Source organism: Nerophis ophidion, linkage group LG21 (genome assembly GCF_033978795.1).
Source record: "Nerophis ophidion isolate RoL-2023_Sa linkage group LG21, RoL_Noph_v1.0, whole genome shotgun sequence".
NCBI classification, from domain to species: domain Eukaryota; kingdom Metazoa; phylum Chordata; class Actinopteri; order Syngnathiformes; family Syngnathidae; genus Nerophis; species Nerophis ophidion.
Genome location: NC_084631.1, coordinates 27,620,423 through 27,636,873, shown reverse-complemented (window position 1 = coordinate 27,636,873; position 16,451 = coordinate 27,620,423). Strand labels below are relative to the sequence as shown.

At 38.8% G+C, this 16,451-nt stretch overlaps 1 protein-coding gene across 1 annotated transcript in view; it reads left to right on the top strand.

Annotated features, from left to right (window-relative positions):
- kcnh8 (potassium voltage-gated channel, subfamily H (eag-related), member 8) overlaps window positions 1-16,451 on the top strand; it is a 196,055-nt gene that overhangs the window by 38,762 nt on the left and 140,842 nt on the right. The window contains exon 2 of the mRNA XM_061882414.1: window positions 15,728-15,961. Coding sequence (XP_061738398.1) covers window positions 15,728-15,961 — 234 coding nt within the window. The remainder of the gene's footprint in view (window positions 1-15,727; window positions 15,962-16,451) is intronic.

The following is a 16,451-nucleotide window of genomic DNA, read 5'->3' as shown; positions in this document are numbered from 1 at the left end:
TCACTGGCAAAAACAAGTATACTGTCAGAAGTATTCAATCCATGCAGTTTTCACTTCCAATAATAAGTATACTGACAAAAGTATTCACTCGGTATAGTATTTACTTGCAATAACAAGTATTCCATGCAGTATTTACTTACAAAACAAGGTATACCGTCAAAAGTATTCATACTCCTTGCAATAACAAGTATACTGTAAAAAGTATTAACCTCCTTCAGTATTCACTTGCAATAACAAGTATACTGTCGAAAGTATTCATTCCACTTGCAATAACAAGTTTACTGTTAAAAGTATGTATGACATGTAGTATTCACTGGCAATAACAAGCATATTGTCACAAGTATTCATTCCATGCAGTATTCACTTGCTAGACAAGTACACTGTCAAAAGCATTTATTCCATTCAGTATTCACTTGCAATAACAAGTATATTCTCAAAAGTATTCATTCCACTTGCAATAACAAATATACTGTCAAAAGTATTTATCCCATGCAGTATTCACTGGCAATTACAAGTGTACCCTAAAAACTATTAATTCCATGCAGTATTTGCTTGCTATAACAAGTATAGTGTAAAAATAATTAATTCTATGCGGTATGCACTTGCAATAACAGGTATACTGTAAAAAGTATTTATCCCATGCAATAACATGTATACAGTAAAAAGTATTAATTCCATGCAGTATTCACTTGCAATAAAAAGTATACTGTAAAAAGTATTCATTCCATGCAGTATTCACTTGCAATAAAAAGTATACCGCAAAAAGTATTCATTAAGGTTCCTCCCTGCGAGGTCACCACGGGGTGATTACGGCGCACTTAAAAATGGAGCAACTTCTGAATGAGAGCTGGAGGCGCTCGGTCTCGTTAAGCTGCCTAATTAGCAAGATCCTCTCCTTAATCAGCGTTTTTATGGACTGTCCACGACCAAGGACAGACTGGGTGGGCTTCACCAGCGGAGATCTGGGACGATTGGTAAGCATTAATTAACAGTTTCAAGAAAACGTGTGTGTTGAGACCCTGGCAGAGGAGGAAGACACTGGGCAGCGGAGGAGAGTAGGAGTGGAGCTCACACATTAGTCAAGTGCTGATGGTGTCTGAGAGCCCATTAGGCCTTTGTCTCCTCATTTTCTCTCCTGGATTATTTTCATTGGAGGAAATGAGCACTTTGTGTGAGTCAGCGCCAGATTTACCACCTCTGCCAGGGCAACAACAAGGCCGCTGACGAGTATTGTTTCTGGATTTCTTCATCGGATTATGCAAAAACTGCTAGACTTGCAGTCTAGAAAGTTTGATCATATTACGCCTATACTGGCTCACCTGCACTGGCTTCCTGTGCACTTAAGATGTGACTTTAAGGTTTTACTACTTACGTATAAAATACTACACGGTCTAGCTCCATCCTACCTTGACGATTGTATTGTACCATATGTCCCGGCAAGAAATCTGCGTTGAAATTAGGGCTGGGCGTATCGATACCAAGTATCGATAGTATCGATACTTGGTTGAGTGCCGGTATCGTATCGATAGTGGCGTGATGGTATCGATACTTCACCAAATTAAGCGAATCACTCCGATTTAAAAAAAAATGTGAGCCCAGCGCAGTGCTCCTTACCACTCCACCCTCTTCCCTAGTGATGGGTCGCGAACGAGATTTAAAAACACTTTAAAAATTCATCTTCAACCCAAAATAAAATAAAATAAATAGAATTAACATGACGCTTTGTGCGTTCGCGCACACACGTCAGTGTAATTCGCTCCGAGGTTCACTCGGACACACACACACACACACACGCTTGCGTTTCCAGTGCGACTTGATGTCTTGGTTGTAAACTGTAAAGTATTTTATTGCACTAAAATAACGATAAGAATTTCTCAGTTCTTTCGTTTTGTGTTCACTTTTACAACTGTTTGATAACTAGTGTTTTCTTTTTTACTTAAGTTCTTGTGTGTTGTGAGGCGACTAGCCAAGTTCAGTATTTGTTTTCACCTTATTTGCACTATTTCCTTTATTGTAATTGATATTGTTACTTTTTTATTTGAATTTCTCAGTTCTTTTGTTTTGTGTTCATGTTTACAACTTTGTTCAATAACTAGAGTTTTGTTATTTACCTTAAGTGTTTGTGTGTTTTGAGGCGACAAGCCAGGTTCAGTAGTTGTTTGCACCTTATTTGCATTACTTTATTGCTATTGATATTACTTTTGTAATAAATATTTTATTTTTTGACTTAAATCGTTGTCCCGTGTTGTATTATTATCATAATCAATTAATAAAGGCAAAAGTACAAATTTGTTTTTCAAAAGTAACGATATCCCGAAGAAAAGATGACGAGACTTCCGGTATCGGTATCGGTGATACTAGCCGGTATCAGATCGGATTGGTATTGATACCAAAATTTGCGATATCGCCCACCCCTAGTTGATAGGACTCCGGTTTATTAGTGATTCCTAAAGCCCAAAAAAAGTCTGCGGGCTATAGAGCGTTTTCCGTTCGGGCTCCAGTACTCTGGAATGCCCTCCCGGTAACAGTTTGAGATGCCACCTCAGTAGAAGCATTTAAAGGGGAACATTATCACCGGACCTATGTAAGCGTCAATATATACCTTGATGTTGCAGAAAAAAGACCATATATTTTTTTAACCGATTTCCGAACTCTAAATGGGTGAATTTTGGCGAATTAAACGCCTTTCTGTTTATCGCTCTTTTTGCGATGACGTCAGAACGTGACGTCTCCGAGGTAATACAGCCGCCATTTTCATTTTCAACCCATTGCAAACATTGGGTCTCAGCTCTGTTATTTTCCGTTTTTTCGACTATTTTTTGGAACTTTGGAGACATCATACCTCATCGGAGGGTGTAACAACACTAACAGGGAGGGATTCAAGTTGCACTACTGGCCCGAAGATGCGAAAGTGTCTGCCGCCAGACCCCCATTGAATGTGCCAGGGTGTCTCCACATTTTACCGGCGATGACAGACATGGCACAGAGATGTATGGATAACCTGCAGATGCATTTGCAACGATAAAGTCAACGAAATCACAAAGGTGAGTTTTATTGATGTTGTTGACTTATGTGCTAATCAGACATATTTGGTCGCGGCGTGACTGCCAGCTAATCGTTGCTAACATGCTACGCTAATCGACGCTAACATGCAATTTTACCGGCGGTGCTAAAGCAGACATGACACAGAGATGTATGGATAACCTGCAGATGCATTTGCAACTATATTACGTTTCCTTCCACCCAGATTTAATGTGAAAAATACACTTACCAATCGAAGGATTTAAGTTGCTCCAGTGTCACGAGATGCGAAAGTCCTGATTGTTTTGTCCGCACATTTTACCGGCGATGCTAACACAGCTATTCGGCCATGCTATGGCTATGAATAGCGTCAATAGCTATTCGCTCAATAGCTTCAGTTTCTTCTTCAATACTTTCATACTCCAAACATTAGTTTTAATACATGCGTTATCTGTTCAATCGCTTAAGCCGCTGAAATCCGAGTCTGAATCCGAGCTAATGTCGCTATATCTTGCTGTGGTATCCGCCATTGTTTGTTTGTATTGGCAGCACTGTATGACGTCACAGGGAAATGGATGGTCGCATCGCAAATAGCGAAAATCAAGCACTTTAAAGCTTTTTTTAGGGATATTCCGGGACCGGTAAAATTTTGAAAACATCTTCAAAAAATACAACAAGCCACTGGGAACTGATTTTTATTGTTTTTAACCCTTTTGAAATTGTGATAATGTTCCTCTTTAAAACTCATTTGTATACTTTAGCCTTTAAATAGACCTCCTTTTTCGACCAGTTGATCTGCCGCTTCTTTTCTTTTCGACGTGTTTACTTGTCTGTGATATCATGTGCGATTTAAGCAGTCCTGCAGTGTGTTCACTTGTGAGTCCTGAAACGTGTTTACTTGTGTGTGATATCATCTGCGATAGAAGCAGTCCTGAAGTGTGTTTACTTGTGTGTAATATCATGTGCAATACAAGCAGTCCTGCAGCGTTTACTTGTGTGTGATATGTACGATACAGTACAAGCAGTCCTGCAGCGTGTTTACTTGTGTGTGTGATATAATGTGCGATACAAGCAGTCCTGCAGCGTGTTTACTTGTGTGTGTGATATAATGTGCGATACAAGCAGTCCTGCGGTGTGTTTACTTGTCTGTGATATCATGCGCGATGCAAGCAGTCATGCGCAGTGTTTACTTGCGTATGATATCATGTGCGATACAAGTAGTCCTGCAGCGTGTTTACTCGCGTGTGAATCATATGCGATACAACCAGTACTGCAGCCTGTTTACTTGTGTGTGATATCATGTGCAATACAAGCAGTCCTGCAGAGTCTTTACTTGTGTGTGATACCATGTGTGATACAAGCAGTCCTGCAGTGTTTACTTGTGTTTGATATGTATGATACTAGCAGTCCTGCAGCGTGTTTACTTGTGTGTGTGATATAATGTGCGATACAAGCAGTCCTGCGTCGTGTTTACTTGTCTGTGATATCATGCGCGATACAAGCAGTCCTGCAGCGTGTTTACTTATGTGTGTGATACAATGTGCGGTATAAGCAGTCCTGCAGCGTCTTTACTTATGTGTGTGATACAATGTGCGATATAAGCAGTCCTGCAGCGTCTTTACTTGTGTGTGGTATCATGTGCGATACAAGCAGTCCTGCGACGTTTTTACTTGTCTGTGATATCATGAGCGATTTAAGCAGTCCTGCAGTGTGTTTACTTGTGAGTCCTGAAACGTGTTTACTTGTGTGTGATATCATCTGCAATGGAAGCAGTCCTGAAGTGTGTTTACTTGTGTGTAATATCATGTGCAATACAAGAAGTCCTGCAGTGTTTACTTGTGTGTGATATGTATGATACAGTACAAGCAGTCCTGCAGCGTGTTTACTTGTGTGTGTGATACAATGTGCGATATAAGCAGCCCTGCAGCGTCTTTACTTGTGTGTGGTATCATGTGCGATACAAGCAGTCCTGCGACGTGTTTACTTGTCTGTGATATCATGAGCAATTTAAGCAGTCCTGCAGTGTGTTTACTTGTGAGTCCTGAAACGTGTTTACTTGTGTGTGATATCATCTGCGATAGAAGCAGTCCTGAAGTGTGTTTACTTGTGTGTAATATCATGTGCAATACAAGCAGTCCTGCAGTGTTTACTTGTGTGTGATATGTACGATACAGTACAAGCAGTCCTGCAGCGTGTTTACTTGTGTGTGTGATATAATGTGCGATACAAGCAGTCCTGCGGCGTGTTTACTTGTCTGTGATATCATGCGCGATACAAGCAGTCATGCGCAGTGTTTACTTGCTATGATATCAGGCGCGATACAAGCAATCCTGCAGCGTGTTTACTTGTGAGTCCTGAAACGTGTTTACTTGTGTGTGATATCATCTGCGATAGAAGCAGTCCTGAAGTGTGTTTACTTGTGTGTAATATCATGTGCAATACAAGCAGTCCTGCAGAGTCTTTACTTGTGTGTGATACAATTAGTCCTGCAGTGTTTTACTTGTGTGTGTGATATAATGTGCGATACAAGCAGTTCTGCGACGTGTTTACTTGTCTGTGATATCATGAGCGATGGAAGCAGTCCTGCAGTGTGTTTACTTGTGAGTCCTGAAACGTGTTTACTTGTGTGTGATATCATCTGCGATAGAAGCAGTCCTGAAGTGTGTTTACTTGTGTGTAATATCATGTGCAATACAAGCAGTCCTGCAGTGTTTACTTGTGTGTGATATGTACGATACAGTACAAGCAGTCCTGCAGCGTGTTTACTTGTGTGTGTGATATAATGTGCGATACAAGCAGTCCTGCGGCGTGTTTACTTGTCTGTGATATCATGCGCGATGCAAGCAGTCATGCGCAGTGTTTACTTGCGTATGATATCATGCGCGATACAAGCAGTCCTGTAGCGTGTTTACTTGTGAGTCCTGAAACGTGTTTACTTGTGTGTGATATCATCTGCGATAGAAGCAGTCCTGAAGTGTGTTTACTTGTGTGTGATATCATGTGCAATACAAGCAGTCCTGCAGAGTCTTTACTTGTGTGTGATATGATGTGTGATACAATCAGTCCTGCAGTGTTTTACTTGTGTGTGATATGTACGATACAAGCAGTCCTGCAGCGTGTTTACTTGTGTGTGTGATATAATGTGCGATACAAGCGTGTTTACTTTTCTGTGATATCATGAGCGATTCAAGCAGTCATGCGCAGTGTTTACTTGCGTATAATATCATGTGCGATACAAGTAGTCCTGCAGCGTGTTTACTCGCGTGTGAATCATATGCGATACAAACAGTACTGCAGCCTGTTTACTTGTGTGTGATATCATGTGCAATACAAGCAGTTCTGTAGCATGTTTACTTGCGTGTGATATCATGTGCCACCCTAGCAGTCCTGCAGCCTGTTTACTTGCGTGGTATAACATGTGCGATACGACCAGTCCTGCAGTGTTTACTTGTGTGTGACATCATGTGCGATACAAGCAGTCCTGCGACATGTTTTCTTGTCTGTGATATCATGAGCGATTCAAGCAGTCCTGCAGCGTGTTTACTTGTGAGTCCTGAAACGTGTTTACTTGTGTGTGATATCATCTGCGATGGAAGCAGTCCTGAGGTGTGTTTACTTGTGTGTAATATCATGTGCAATACAAGCAGTCCTGCAGCGTGTTTACTTGTGTGTGTGATATAATGTGCGATACAAGCAGTCCTGCAGTGTTCACTTGTGTGTGATACGTACGATACAAGCAGTCCTGCAGCGTGTTTACTTGTGTGTGTGTGTGTGATATAATGTGCGATACAAGCAGTCCTGCGGCGTGTTTACTTGTCTGTGATATCATGTGCGATACAAGCTGTCCTGCGGCATGTTTACTTGTCTGTGATATCATGCACGATACAATCAGTCCTGCAGCGTGTTTACTCACGTGTCAATCATATGCGATACAAGCAGTACTGCAGCCTGTTTACTTGTGTGTGATATCATGTGCAATACAAGCAGTCCTGTTGCGTGTTTACTTGTGTGTGATATTATGTGCCATCCTAACAGTCCTGCAGCCTGTTGACTTGCGTGGTATAACATGTGCGATACAACCAGTCCTGCAGTGTTTACTTGTGTGTGACGTCATGTGCGTTACAAGCAGTACTTGAATCCCACATACTTTTTCTCCGAAGAAAATACCATTTCATAAGATCATGACATTTTAGTTGCAGTCCTCTTCCTTCTTCCTGTACCATATCGTTTTATTGCACACGTCTTTGTCCTGGCCTTGGGTGGCATAAGCTACCGCCAAATTAAACCTCAACTGTTACCGGTAACCGTGGCAACTCGGGGATGACACTCTCTCTGTATGACTTTCTTAGAGGTCGTCAAGAAGGGCGAGAAGATGTTGTCATCCATCACTTGCTTGTTGCCAACAGTTCGCTCCATCTCCGTCTTTCATTATTGCTCCTCTCAAAGCTCCGTCTCTCTAACTACCAACCTTTGCTCTCTCGCCACATCAACCTCTGTCCTCCCAGTCTGTCGCCTCCTTGGCCCCGCCCACTTCAGCTTCCACTCGTACCTTCTCCTTTGCCGCACCATCCATCTCCTGCTCTCCCTGCTGTTTTGGCTACACCTTTGACACCCCACCTCTCTTATTCTGGGCCACTCCAAGCGGCTGGAAATAGCCGTGGGCTTAACGTTGGATTGCGGTATGGGAGGACGTGCACCAAGAAGTAGCGTGAAGACAAATGTAGAGCCCTCCTGGGGCCACCAGGGAGGTATACCCTGTGCTGGCAGAAAACATTCCCACCCAAGCCGCTTTGATGCTACTCACTCCGATACAGATCGCCCATAAGTGATATCGGCTGATCACATTGTGCTATTGACAGTTCAACAACATCAACAAAATATCTAAACTAGTTTTTTTCTTCTATTTTACAATTTTTTGAAACAAAGTCAATGACTAAACAAAAGTACAATTAATACTCACTTAAATCCTTTGGCTTGTGCCCTCAATGTTCTCGGGATTATTTTCTGATTACTTTAAAGGCCTACTAAAATGAGGTTTTCTTATTTAAACGGGGATAGCAGGTCCATTCTATGTGTCATTCTTGATCAATTTGCGATATTGCCATATTTTTGTTGAAAGGATTTAGTAGAGAACATCCACGATAAAGTTCGCAACTTTCGGTGCTAAGAAAAAAGCCCTGCTTCTACCGCAAGTCGCAGATGATGACGTCACATGTTTGATGGCTCCTCACATATTCACATTGTTTTTAATGGGAGCCTCCAACAAAAACAGCTATACGGACAAAGAAAACCACAATTTCCCCATTAATTTGAGCGAGGATGAAAGATTTGTGTTTGAGGATATTGATAGTGACGGACTAGAAAAATAAAATGATTAAAAAAAAAAAATTAAAAAAAAGTAAAAAAAAAAAACGCGATTGCATTGGGATGGATTCCGATGTTTTTAGAGACATTTACTAGGATAATTCTGGGAAATCCCTTATATTTCTATTGTGTTGCTAGTGTTTTAGTGGGTCAAATAGTACCTGATAGTCGGAGGTGTTCGTCCACGGGTGTCTTGACACCAATGTCTCAGGGGAGTCGACGGAAGCTTTATGGACGGCACAAGCTCAGCTTTTCTCCGGTAAGAACGGACTTTTTACCGCAATTTTCTCACCGAAACCTGCTGGTTGACATTCCGTCGTGATTCATGTTTGCTTGACCGCTCTCTGATCCACAGTAAAGTTTCACCTCCAGGAATTTTAAACAAGGAATCACCGTGTGTTTGTGTGGCTAAAGGCTAAAGTTTCCCAACTCCATCTTTCTACTGTGACTTCTCCAATATTAATTGAACAAATTGCAAAAGATTCAACAACACAGATGTCCAAAATACTGTGTAATTATGCCGTTAAAGCAGACGACTTTTAGCTGTGTGTGTGTGCGGCGCTCATATTTCCTTAAAACCTGTGGCGTCTTGCGTACACGTCATCATTACACAACGTTTTCAAGACGAAACTCCCGGGAAATTTAAAATTTTAATTTAGTAAACTAAAAAGACCGTATTGGCATGTGTTGCAATGTTAATATTTCATCATTGATGTACAAACTATCAGACTGCTTCGTGACTAGTAGTGGGTTTCACAATAATGTATCAGTCATATTCTGATACTAACCCTGGTATCTGCATCCCAATTGTATGGATGGATCCACCTTCCTCTTATGTGTAGTGTCATGACTGTAACATGTTTAGCCTTGTCCTCCAGCGATAATCGTACTTAAGATACTAAGAAATGCTGTTTATCTGGCATCATGGATGTGATTATTATTAGATTAAGGGAGCTGCTACACACTGTGTATGGAGCTACTTGCTGCTTTTTAGCCAGGGGACTAAAAATAAGTTAAATTAAATCACAAACCTTTAATGGCAATCGTGATCAAACACTTTTTAACGAAAATTAGGCAATCGATCAACACCTCCCAACTGTCGTTTGTTTTCTTTCAATGTGCATTGTTTTTGTCCTGTAATTAACATCTGATTACAAAACTGAAGGGTTGTGACATTTACAAACAAAACAAATGTTTATTAACGTGTACGATGGCATTAAGACGTTGCATTGCTTTATCGTGACATTGAAGGAACATTGACATCCAAGGCAGACACAGCGGCAGCTTTGCACAAATTTGCAGCTTTGCCCTCTTTCTGCTGTGACTGCAGCTGGGACTGCTGCGCGAGGTTACTGTGAACCTGACCGCCTGTGAGTGCTAGGTGAAAGAATGGCTGCATCCGACTCTTTTTATGTCTCCACAACATACCAAAAAGTCGTTTCAAGAAAAAAAGTCGCTAAAAGGAGTTAAAAATTCTTATATATATATTATATACAGTATACATATATATATATATATATATATATATATATATATATATATATATGTATATATATATATATATACACATATATATACACATAAATATATATATTTATATATAAATATATATATATATGTATGTATTTATATACATATAAATATATCTATGGTATATATATATATATATATATATATATATATGTATACATATATCTATATATATATGTATACATATATATATACATATATATATACATATATATATATATATATACACATATATATAGATATATATATATATAGATATATATATATATATATATATATATATATATATATATATATATATATATATAGATATATTTATATGTATATAAATACATACATATATACATACATATATATATTTATATAGATATAGATATATGTATACATATATCTATATCTATATATATATAGATATAGATATATGTATACATATATCTATATCTATATACATATATATATATATATATATATATATATATATATATATATATTTTAAATATATATATAAATATGTATACATATATGTGTATATATATGTGTGTGTATGTATATATATATATATATATATATATATATACATATATATATATATATATCATACATATATTTATATGTATATAAATAATGACATACATACATAAATACTTAAGGAGCACTGTAACCGGCTTTAAGGAGCGCTGTAACCGGCTGATCCGTCGGCGGTCTCGTCTTGTCGCCCCCTGTAACGTGTGTCTGCTCTTAGCGGGACTGTGCCGAAAATGTAATTTCAGTTCTGATGTGTCTTGTACATGTTGGAACAGACAAATAAAAATGATTCTGATTCTGATATATATATACATATATATATATATATATATATATATATATATATATATATATATATATATATATATATATATATATATATATATATATATATATATATAAATATATATATATATATACTTATGTATATATATGTATATATACACATATCTATATATAATATATATAAATATGTATACATATCTATACACATGTATATATATAAATATATATGTATACATATATATATATATATATATATATATATATATATATATATATATATATATATATATGTAAATATATATGTATGTATATATATATATACATATATATATATATATATATATATATATATAAATATGTGTGTGTGTGTATATGTGCGTGTATATATTTATGTATATATATGTGTATATATATTTATATATAGCGAATTTGTGGGGACGTTAATGCTGAATGTGCGCGTAGGGTAAGAGATTTTGTCACTATTTTATGCAGCATGTTGGACACAATCTTAAGCTTCAGTCTATCGTTCCAAAATAAGAAGATAAAAAAAACTTCCCCCCTCTTTTCTTCCCTTCTCGTGCTCTCACCTGCACCGCCATCCCTCGCCTCGGTTGGCCCTCCTGTGGGATTCCCTGAACAGCTGTCATGCAACGTTGTGAGCGTGAAAGGCGATGATCTATGGCTTCCACACAGGAGCAATTAGGCTAAAGAAATTCAGAGTGGAGAAAGAGGGAGGGTGGGAGACAATGAGGAGGAGGTGGACACAGGGGAGGGGGAAATAATAGAAAAGACATGATTCAGGGTTTAAAAAAAGAAGGAATATGGTCAAAGCAAATGCTCTCGGGTGATGGTGGTATGAGGAAAGGAGGAGGGCAATAAATGATAGGAGAGCTACTATGTTGGAATTGCAAGTGTAGAGAAGATGGAGTGTAATTAGGCCCAGAGATCCAAACAATAGGAGGGATGGAGCTGGGAGGAAGGAGGGGGTGAAGGGTGAAACGAGAGGAGAGAGAGGGTGAAAGAAAGGAAGTATGGGGTGAAAGAAAAGAGAGAGAGAGGGTGAAAGAAAGGAGCGACAGGGCAAAGGGAAGGAGAGACGGTGTGAAAGAAAGGAGAGAGAGGGTGAAAGAAAGGAGAGCAAGGGAGAAAGAAAGTAGAGAAGGGGAAAGAAAGGAGAGAGAAGGTGGAAGAAAGGAAGGACGGGGTGAAAGAAAAGAGAGAGAGGGTGAGGGATAGGAGATACATGGTGAAAGAAAAGAGAGGGTGAAAGAGAGGTAGGAGAAGGTGAAAGAAAGGAGATAGAAGATGAAAGAAAGGAGCGACAAGGTGAAAGAAAGGAGAGACAGGGTGAAAGAAAAGAGAGAGAGTGTGAAAAAAAAGAGAGACGGGGTGAAAGAAAGGAGAGACAGGGTGAAAGAAAGCAGTCAGAGGGTGAAAGAGGGTAGAGAGAGGGTGAAAGAAAGAAGAGAGAGTGAAAGAAATATACACAAGTATCAAATATTTCTAGTTGCATATTACACATACAAAGTCTCCATGGTAGATATATATACTGTATTAGTAAATATCCAGTATCAAGTGTGTCCACATAATTCAATGTGCAAGTAAAAACTCATTTTTTAGGGAAAAAAAACCTGAAACAGTGCAGCAGGGTAGTGCACGGGAAATATACACAAGTATCAAATATTTCTAGTTGCATATTACACATACAAAGTCTCCAAGGTAGGTATATATAATGTATTAGTAAATATCCGGTATCAAGTGTGTCCACATAATTCAATGTGCAAGTAAAAAGTCATCTTTTAGGGAAAAAAAACTGAAATAGTGCGGCAGGGTAGTGCACGGGAACCACATCAAATAGAAAAAAAAAGCAAAACAAACCGATCCAGCCCAGTCCGATATCAGATAAGGGAGCCAGCGCAAGTGATGGCAAATGAAGGAAAAGCGGACGTGGAAAGCAAAATAAGAGCGTTGGATAGGAAATAAAACAAAATATTTTTAACTTACTTGAGATCATGACAATTTTAACGTTCTATTCTTTATTAATACTATTTTTATAATGTGCCCATAATGGCCGCACATCAGCAGCAACATATGGAGTGTTCTACTGCAACATTTCACTGCATCTGTCACTATCCTGCACAATAAAAGCCCCGCTCACCTGAAAATGGCATCATTCATACTTTTACAGCCTTCCCACCAGCACCGAGGAGCATTTGATTGAACACAACATCTGGAGGGACGCCTTGTTCTCCACTTGTGCTATTCCCCCCCAGATTTCAGCCACGGTGGCGACAAAGCCTTGACGGGCTACACGAAACAATTAAATACCGGGAAAATGAAATTACTGAAGCAGAAAATTGATTTTTTTTGTAGTGAAATTATGAGGTAAAAGTCACTTTGTAGGCATATTAGCACTCTGTTTCGTGTTTCTCCATGTGGCTTGACACATCTCCTATTTCTATTTCCAGTCCAGTTAAGAAGTTACACTGCAAAAACTGAAATCCAAATAAGATTAAATATCTCAAGTAAGGGTGATATGTGCTAATTGTCTGTCTGATAAGATAATTTTTCTCACCTAGCAGATTTTCTATTAGAGTGTTTTACTTGTTTACTTGTTTTAAAGGCCTACTGAAATGAGATTTTCTTATTTAAACGGGGATAGCAGGTCCATGCTATGTGTCATACTTGATCATTTCGCGATATTGCCATATTTTTGCTGAAAGGATTTAGTAGAGAACATCCACGATAAAGTTTGCAACTTTCGGTGCTAAGACCAAAGCCCTGCCTCGACCGAAAGTCGCAGACGATGACGTCACATGTTTGATGGCTCCTCACATATTCACATTGTTTTTAATGGGAGCCTCCAACAAAAAGAGCTATTCGGACCGAGAAAACGACAATTTCCTCATTAATTTGAGCGAGGATGAAAGATTTGTGGATGATGATATTGATAGCGAAGGACTAGGAAAAAAATAAATAAATAAAAATAAAGTAAAAAAAAAGCGATTGCATTGGGACGGATTCAGATGTTTTTAGACACATTTACTAGGATAATTCTGGAAATCCCTTATCTTTCTATTGTGTTGCTAGTGTTTTAGTGAGATTAAATAGTACCTGATAGTTGGAGGGGGTGTGTCAACGGGTGTGTTGACGCCAGTGTCTTAGGGAATTCAAGGCAGACACAAGGACGGCGCAAACTCCACAGATCTCCGGTAAGAGGCGACTTTTTAACACAATTTTCTCACCGAAACCTGCCAGTTGACAAGTGTTCGGGATCCATGTTCGCTTGACCGCTCTGATCCATAGTAAAGCTTCACCCCCTGGAGTTTAACACAAGGAATCACCGTGTGTTTGTGTGGCTAAAGGCTAAAGCTTCCTGACTCCATATTTCTACTTTGACTTCTCCATTATTAATTGAACAAATTGCCAAAGATTCAGCAACACAGATGTCCAGAATACTGTTTGATTGCGCGATGAAAAGAGACGACTTTTAGCCGCAAATGAGGATATTGAAAGCGACGAACTAGAAAAAAAAACAAAAAAAAAACGCGATTAACATTGGGACGTATTTAGACACAATTACTAGGTTAATTCTGGGAAATCACTTATCTTTCTATTGTGTTGCTAGTGTTTTAGTGAGTTAAATAGTACCTGATAGTCGGAAGGGTGTCTCCATGGGTGTCTTGACGCGCAGTGTCTCAGGGGAGTCGACGGCAGCTATGGGCCGCAAAAGCTCAGCTTTTTTCCGGTAAGAACTGACTTTTTAAGCAAAATTTTCTCATCGAAACCTGCCGGTTGATAAGTGGTCGGGATCCATGTTTGCTTGACCGCTCTGATCCATAGTAAAGCTTCACCTCCGGGAACTTTACACAAGGAATCACCGTGTATTTGTGTGGCTAAAGGCTAAAGCTTCCCAACTCCATCTTTCTACTGTGACTTCTCCAATATTAATTGAACAAATTGCAAAAGATTCAGCAACACAGATGTCCAAAATACTGTATAATTATGCCGTTAAAGCAGACAACATTTAGCTGTGTGTGTGTGCAGCGCTCATACTTCCTAAAAACCCGTGGCGTCTTGCTTACACGTCATCATTACACGACGTTTCGAAGACAAAACTCCCGGGAAATTTAAAATTGTAATTTAGTAAACTAAAAAGGCCGTATTGGCATGTGTTGCAATGTTAATATTTCATCATTGATATATAAACTATCAGACTGCGTGGTGGGTAGTAGTGGGTTTCAGTAGGCCTTTAAGGGTTTTGGTCTTAGATATTACAGCTTGTTGCTGAGATTTTATGAACTACATTGAGTAAAACATGCTTGAAATTATAATATCAACTGTTGCAAAGCTGTGTCATCAACACTCACAATTATAAAACTACTTTTTTAAAGTAATAATTCCTTTATTTTTCTACCATGAATTGAATAACGTGGACCCCGACTTAAACAAGTTGAAAAACCTATTCAAGTGTTACCATTTACTGGTCAATTGTACGGAATATGTACTGTACTGTGCAATCTACTAATAGAAGTTTCAATCAATCAATCAATCAATCAATCAATCAATCAATATTTCAAGCATGAAAAAAAAAGTCATGACAGATGACAGCAAACTGGTCTTTGCCGTTTTATTTTCAATGAAACAATAGAAAACATGTACTCATATAGTAGTACAGTTGTTATTAGTGAGAATAAACCTATTTTAAGGTATTTATGGGTTCATTGAGGTTATCTAATTTTACTTGTTTTGGAAAGCCTTGAAAAGCCAGATGTTCTTGTTATATTGGCAGATAATTATGCTAAGTTCAAATAAAATACCCCTAATTTTTTTTTCTTGTTTTTGAACACTGACTTTTTGCAGTGTAGCACATTTGGTCCGAAAAGCTATTTCATCAGTTGCTTTGTGATTAATCAGTGCAAGGAGGTAAAGAGTCAACCTTGAATCGTTGTATCAGCGGCTCACCTGCCAGCCTGCTCTTTTCTTGCCTGTCCTCACACAGACAGCAACTTCATACTGGCCAACGCTCAGGTGTCCAAGGGCTTCCCCATCGTCTACTGCTCCGATGGCTTCTGCGAGCTCACGGGCTTCTCCAGGGCGGAGGTCATGCAGAAGAGCTGCGCGTGCAAGTTCCTGTACGGCCCCGAGACCAGCGAAGGCATCATCCTCAGCATCAACGATGCCTTGGAGGGGCGCCAGGAGTTCAAGGACGAGATCATGTTTTATAAAAAGACAGGTGAGCGCCATTGTTGTACCAGCATCATGTCCTTTTCTCAAAAGGACAAAGTCCATTTTCTAGAAACTGTACAGTCGTCACTATTAGTTGGTTCCAGACACAACCGCAAAGCAAGAATTATTATTAATTCATCAAATATGTTCACAAAAAACTGTTTAAAGACAGTTTTTAACATCATTATTTAAAACCCCCATAGTCATATTTACACTTGTTTTACACAATATATGTCATGATCCGTGGTCCGGATCATGTTTTTGTTATTTTTTGTTAGCTTTGGACTCTTTTAGTTCTTGTTTGTGACATCTCTGAGTTTGGTTTGGTTACCATGGTTACTTATTATTTCCACCTGGCTTTGATTAGTGTTCGCCCCAAGGGAGTAGGTTTGATTTTGAGATTGGTGGGGACACAAAAGTGCTCCAAGGCAGCACTCTGAAAGTTTACTTCTTTTTTTTTTTTTATTAGCAATCATAATTTCACGTCTTGCAAATGT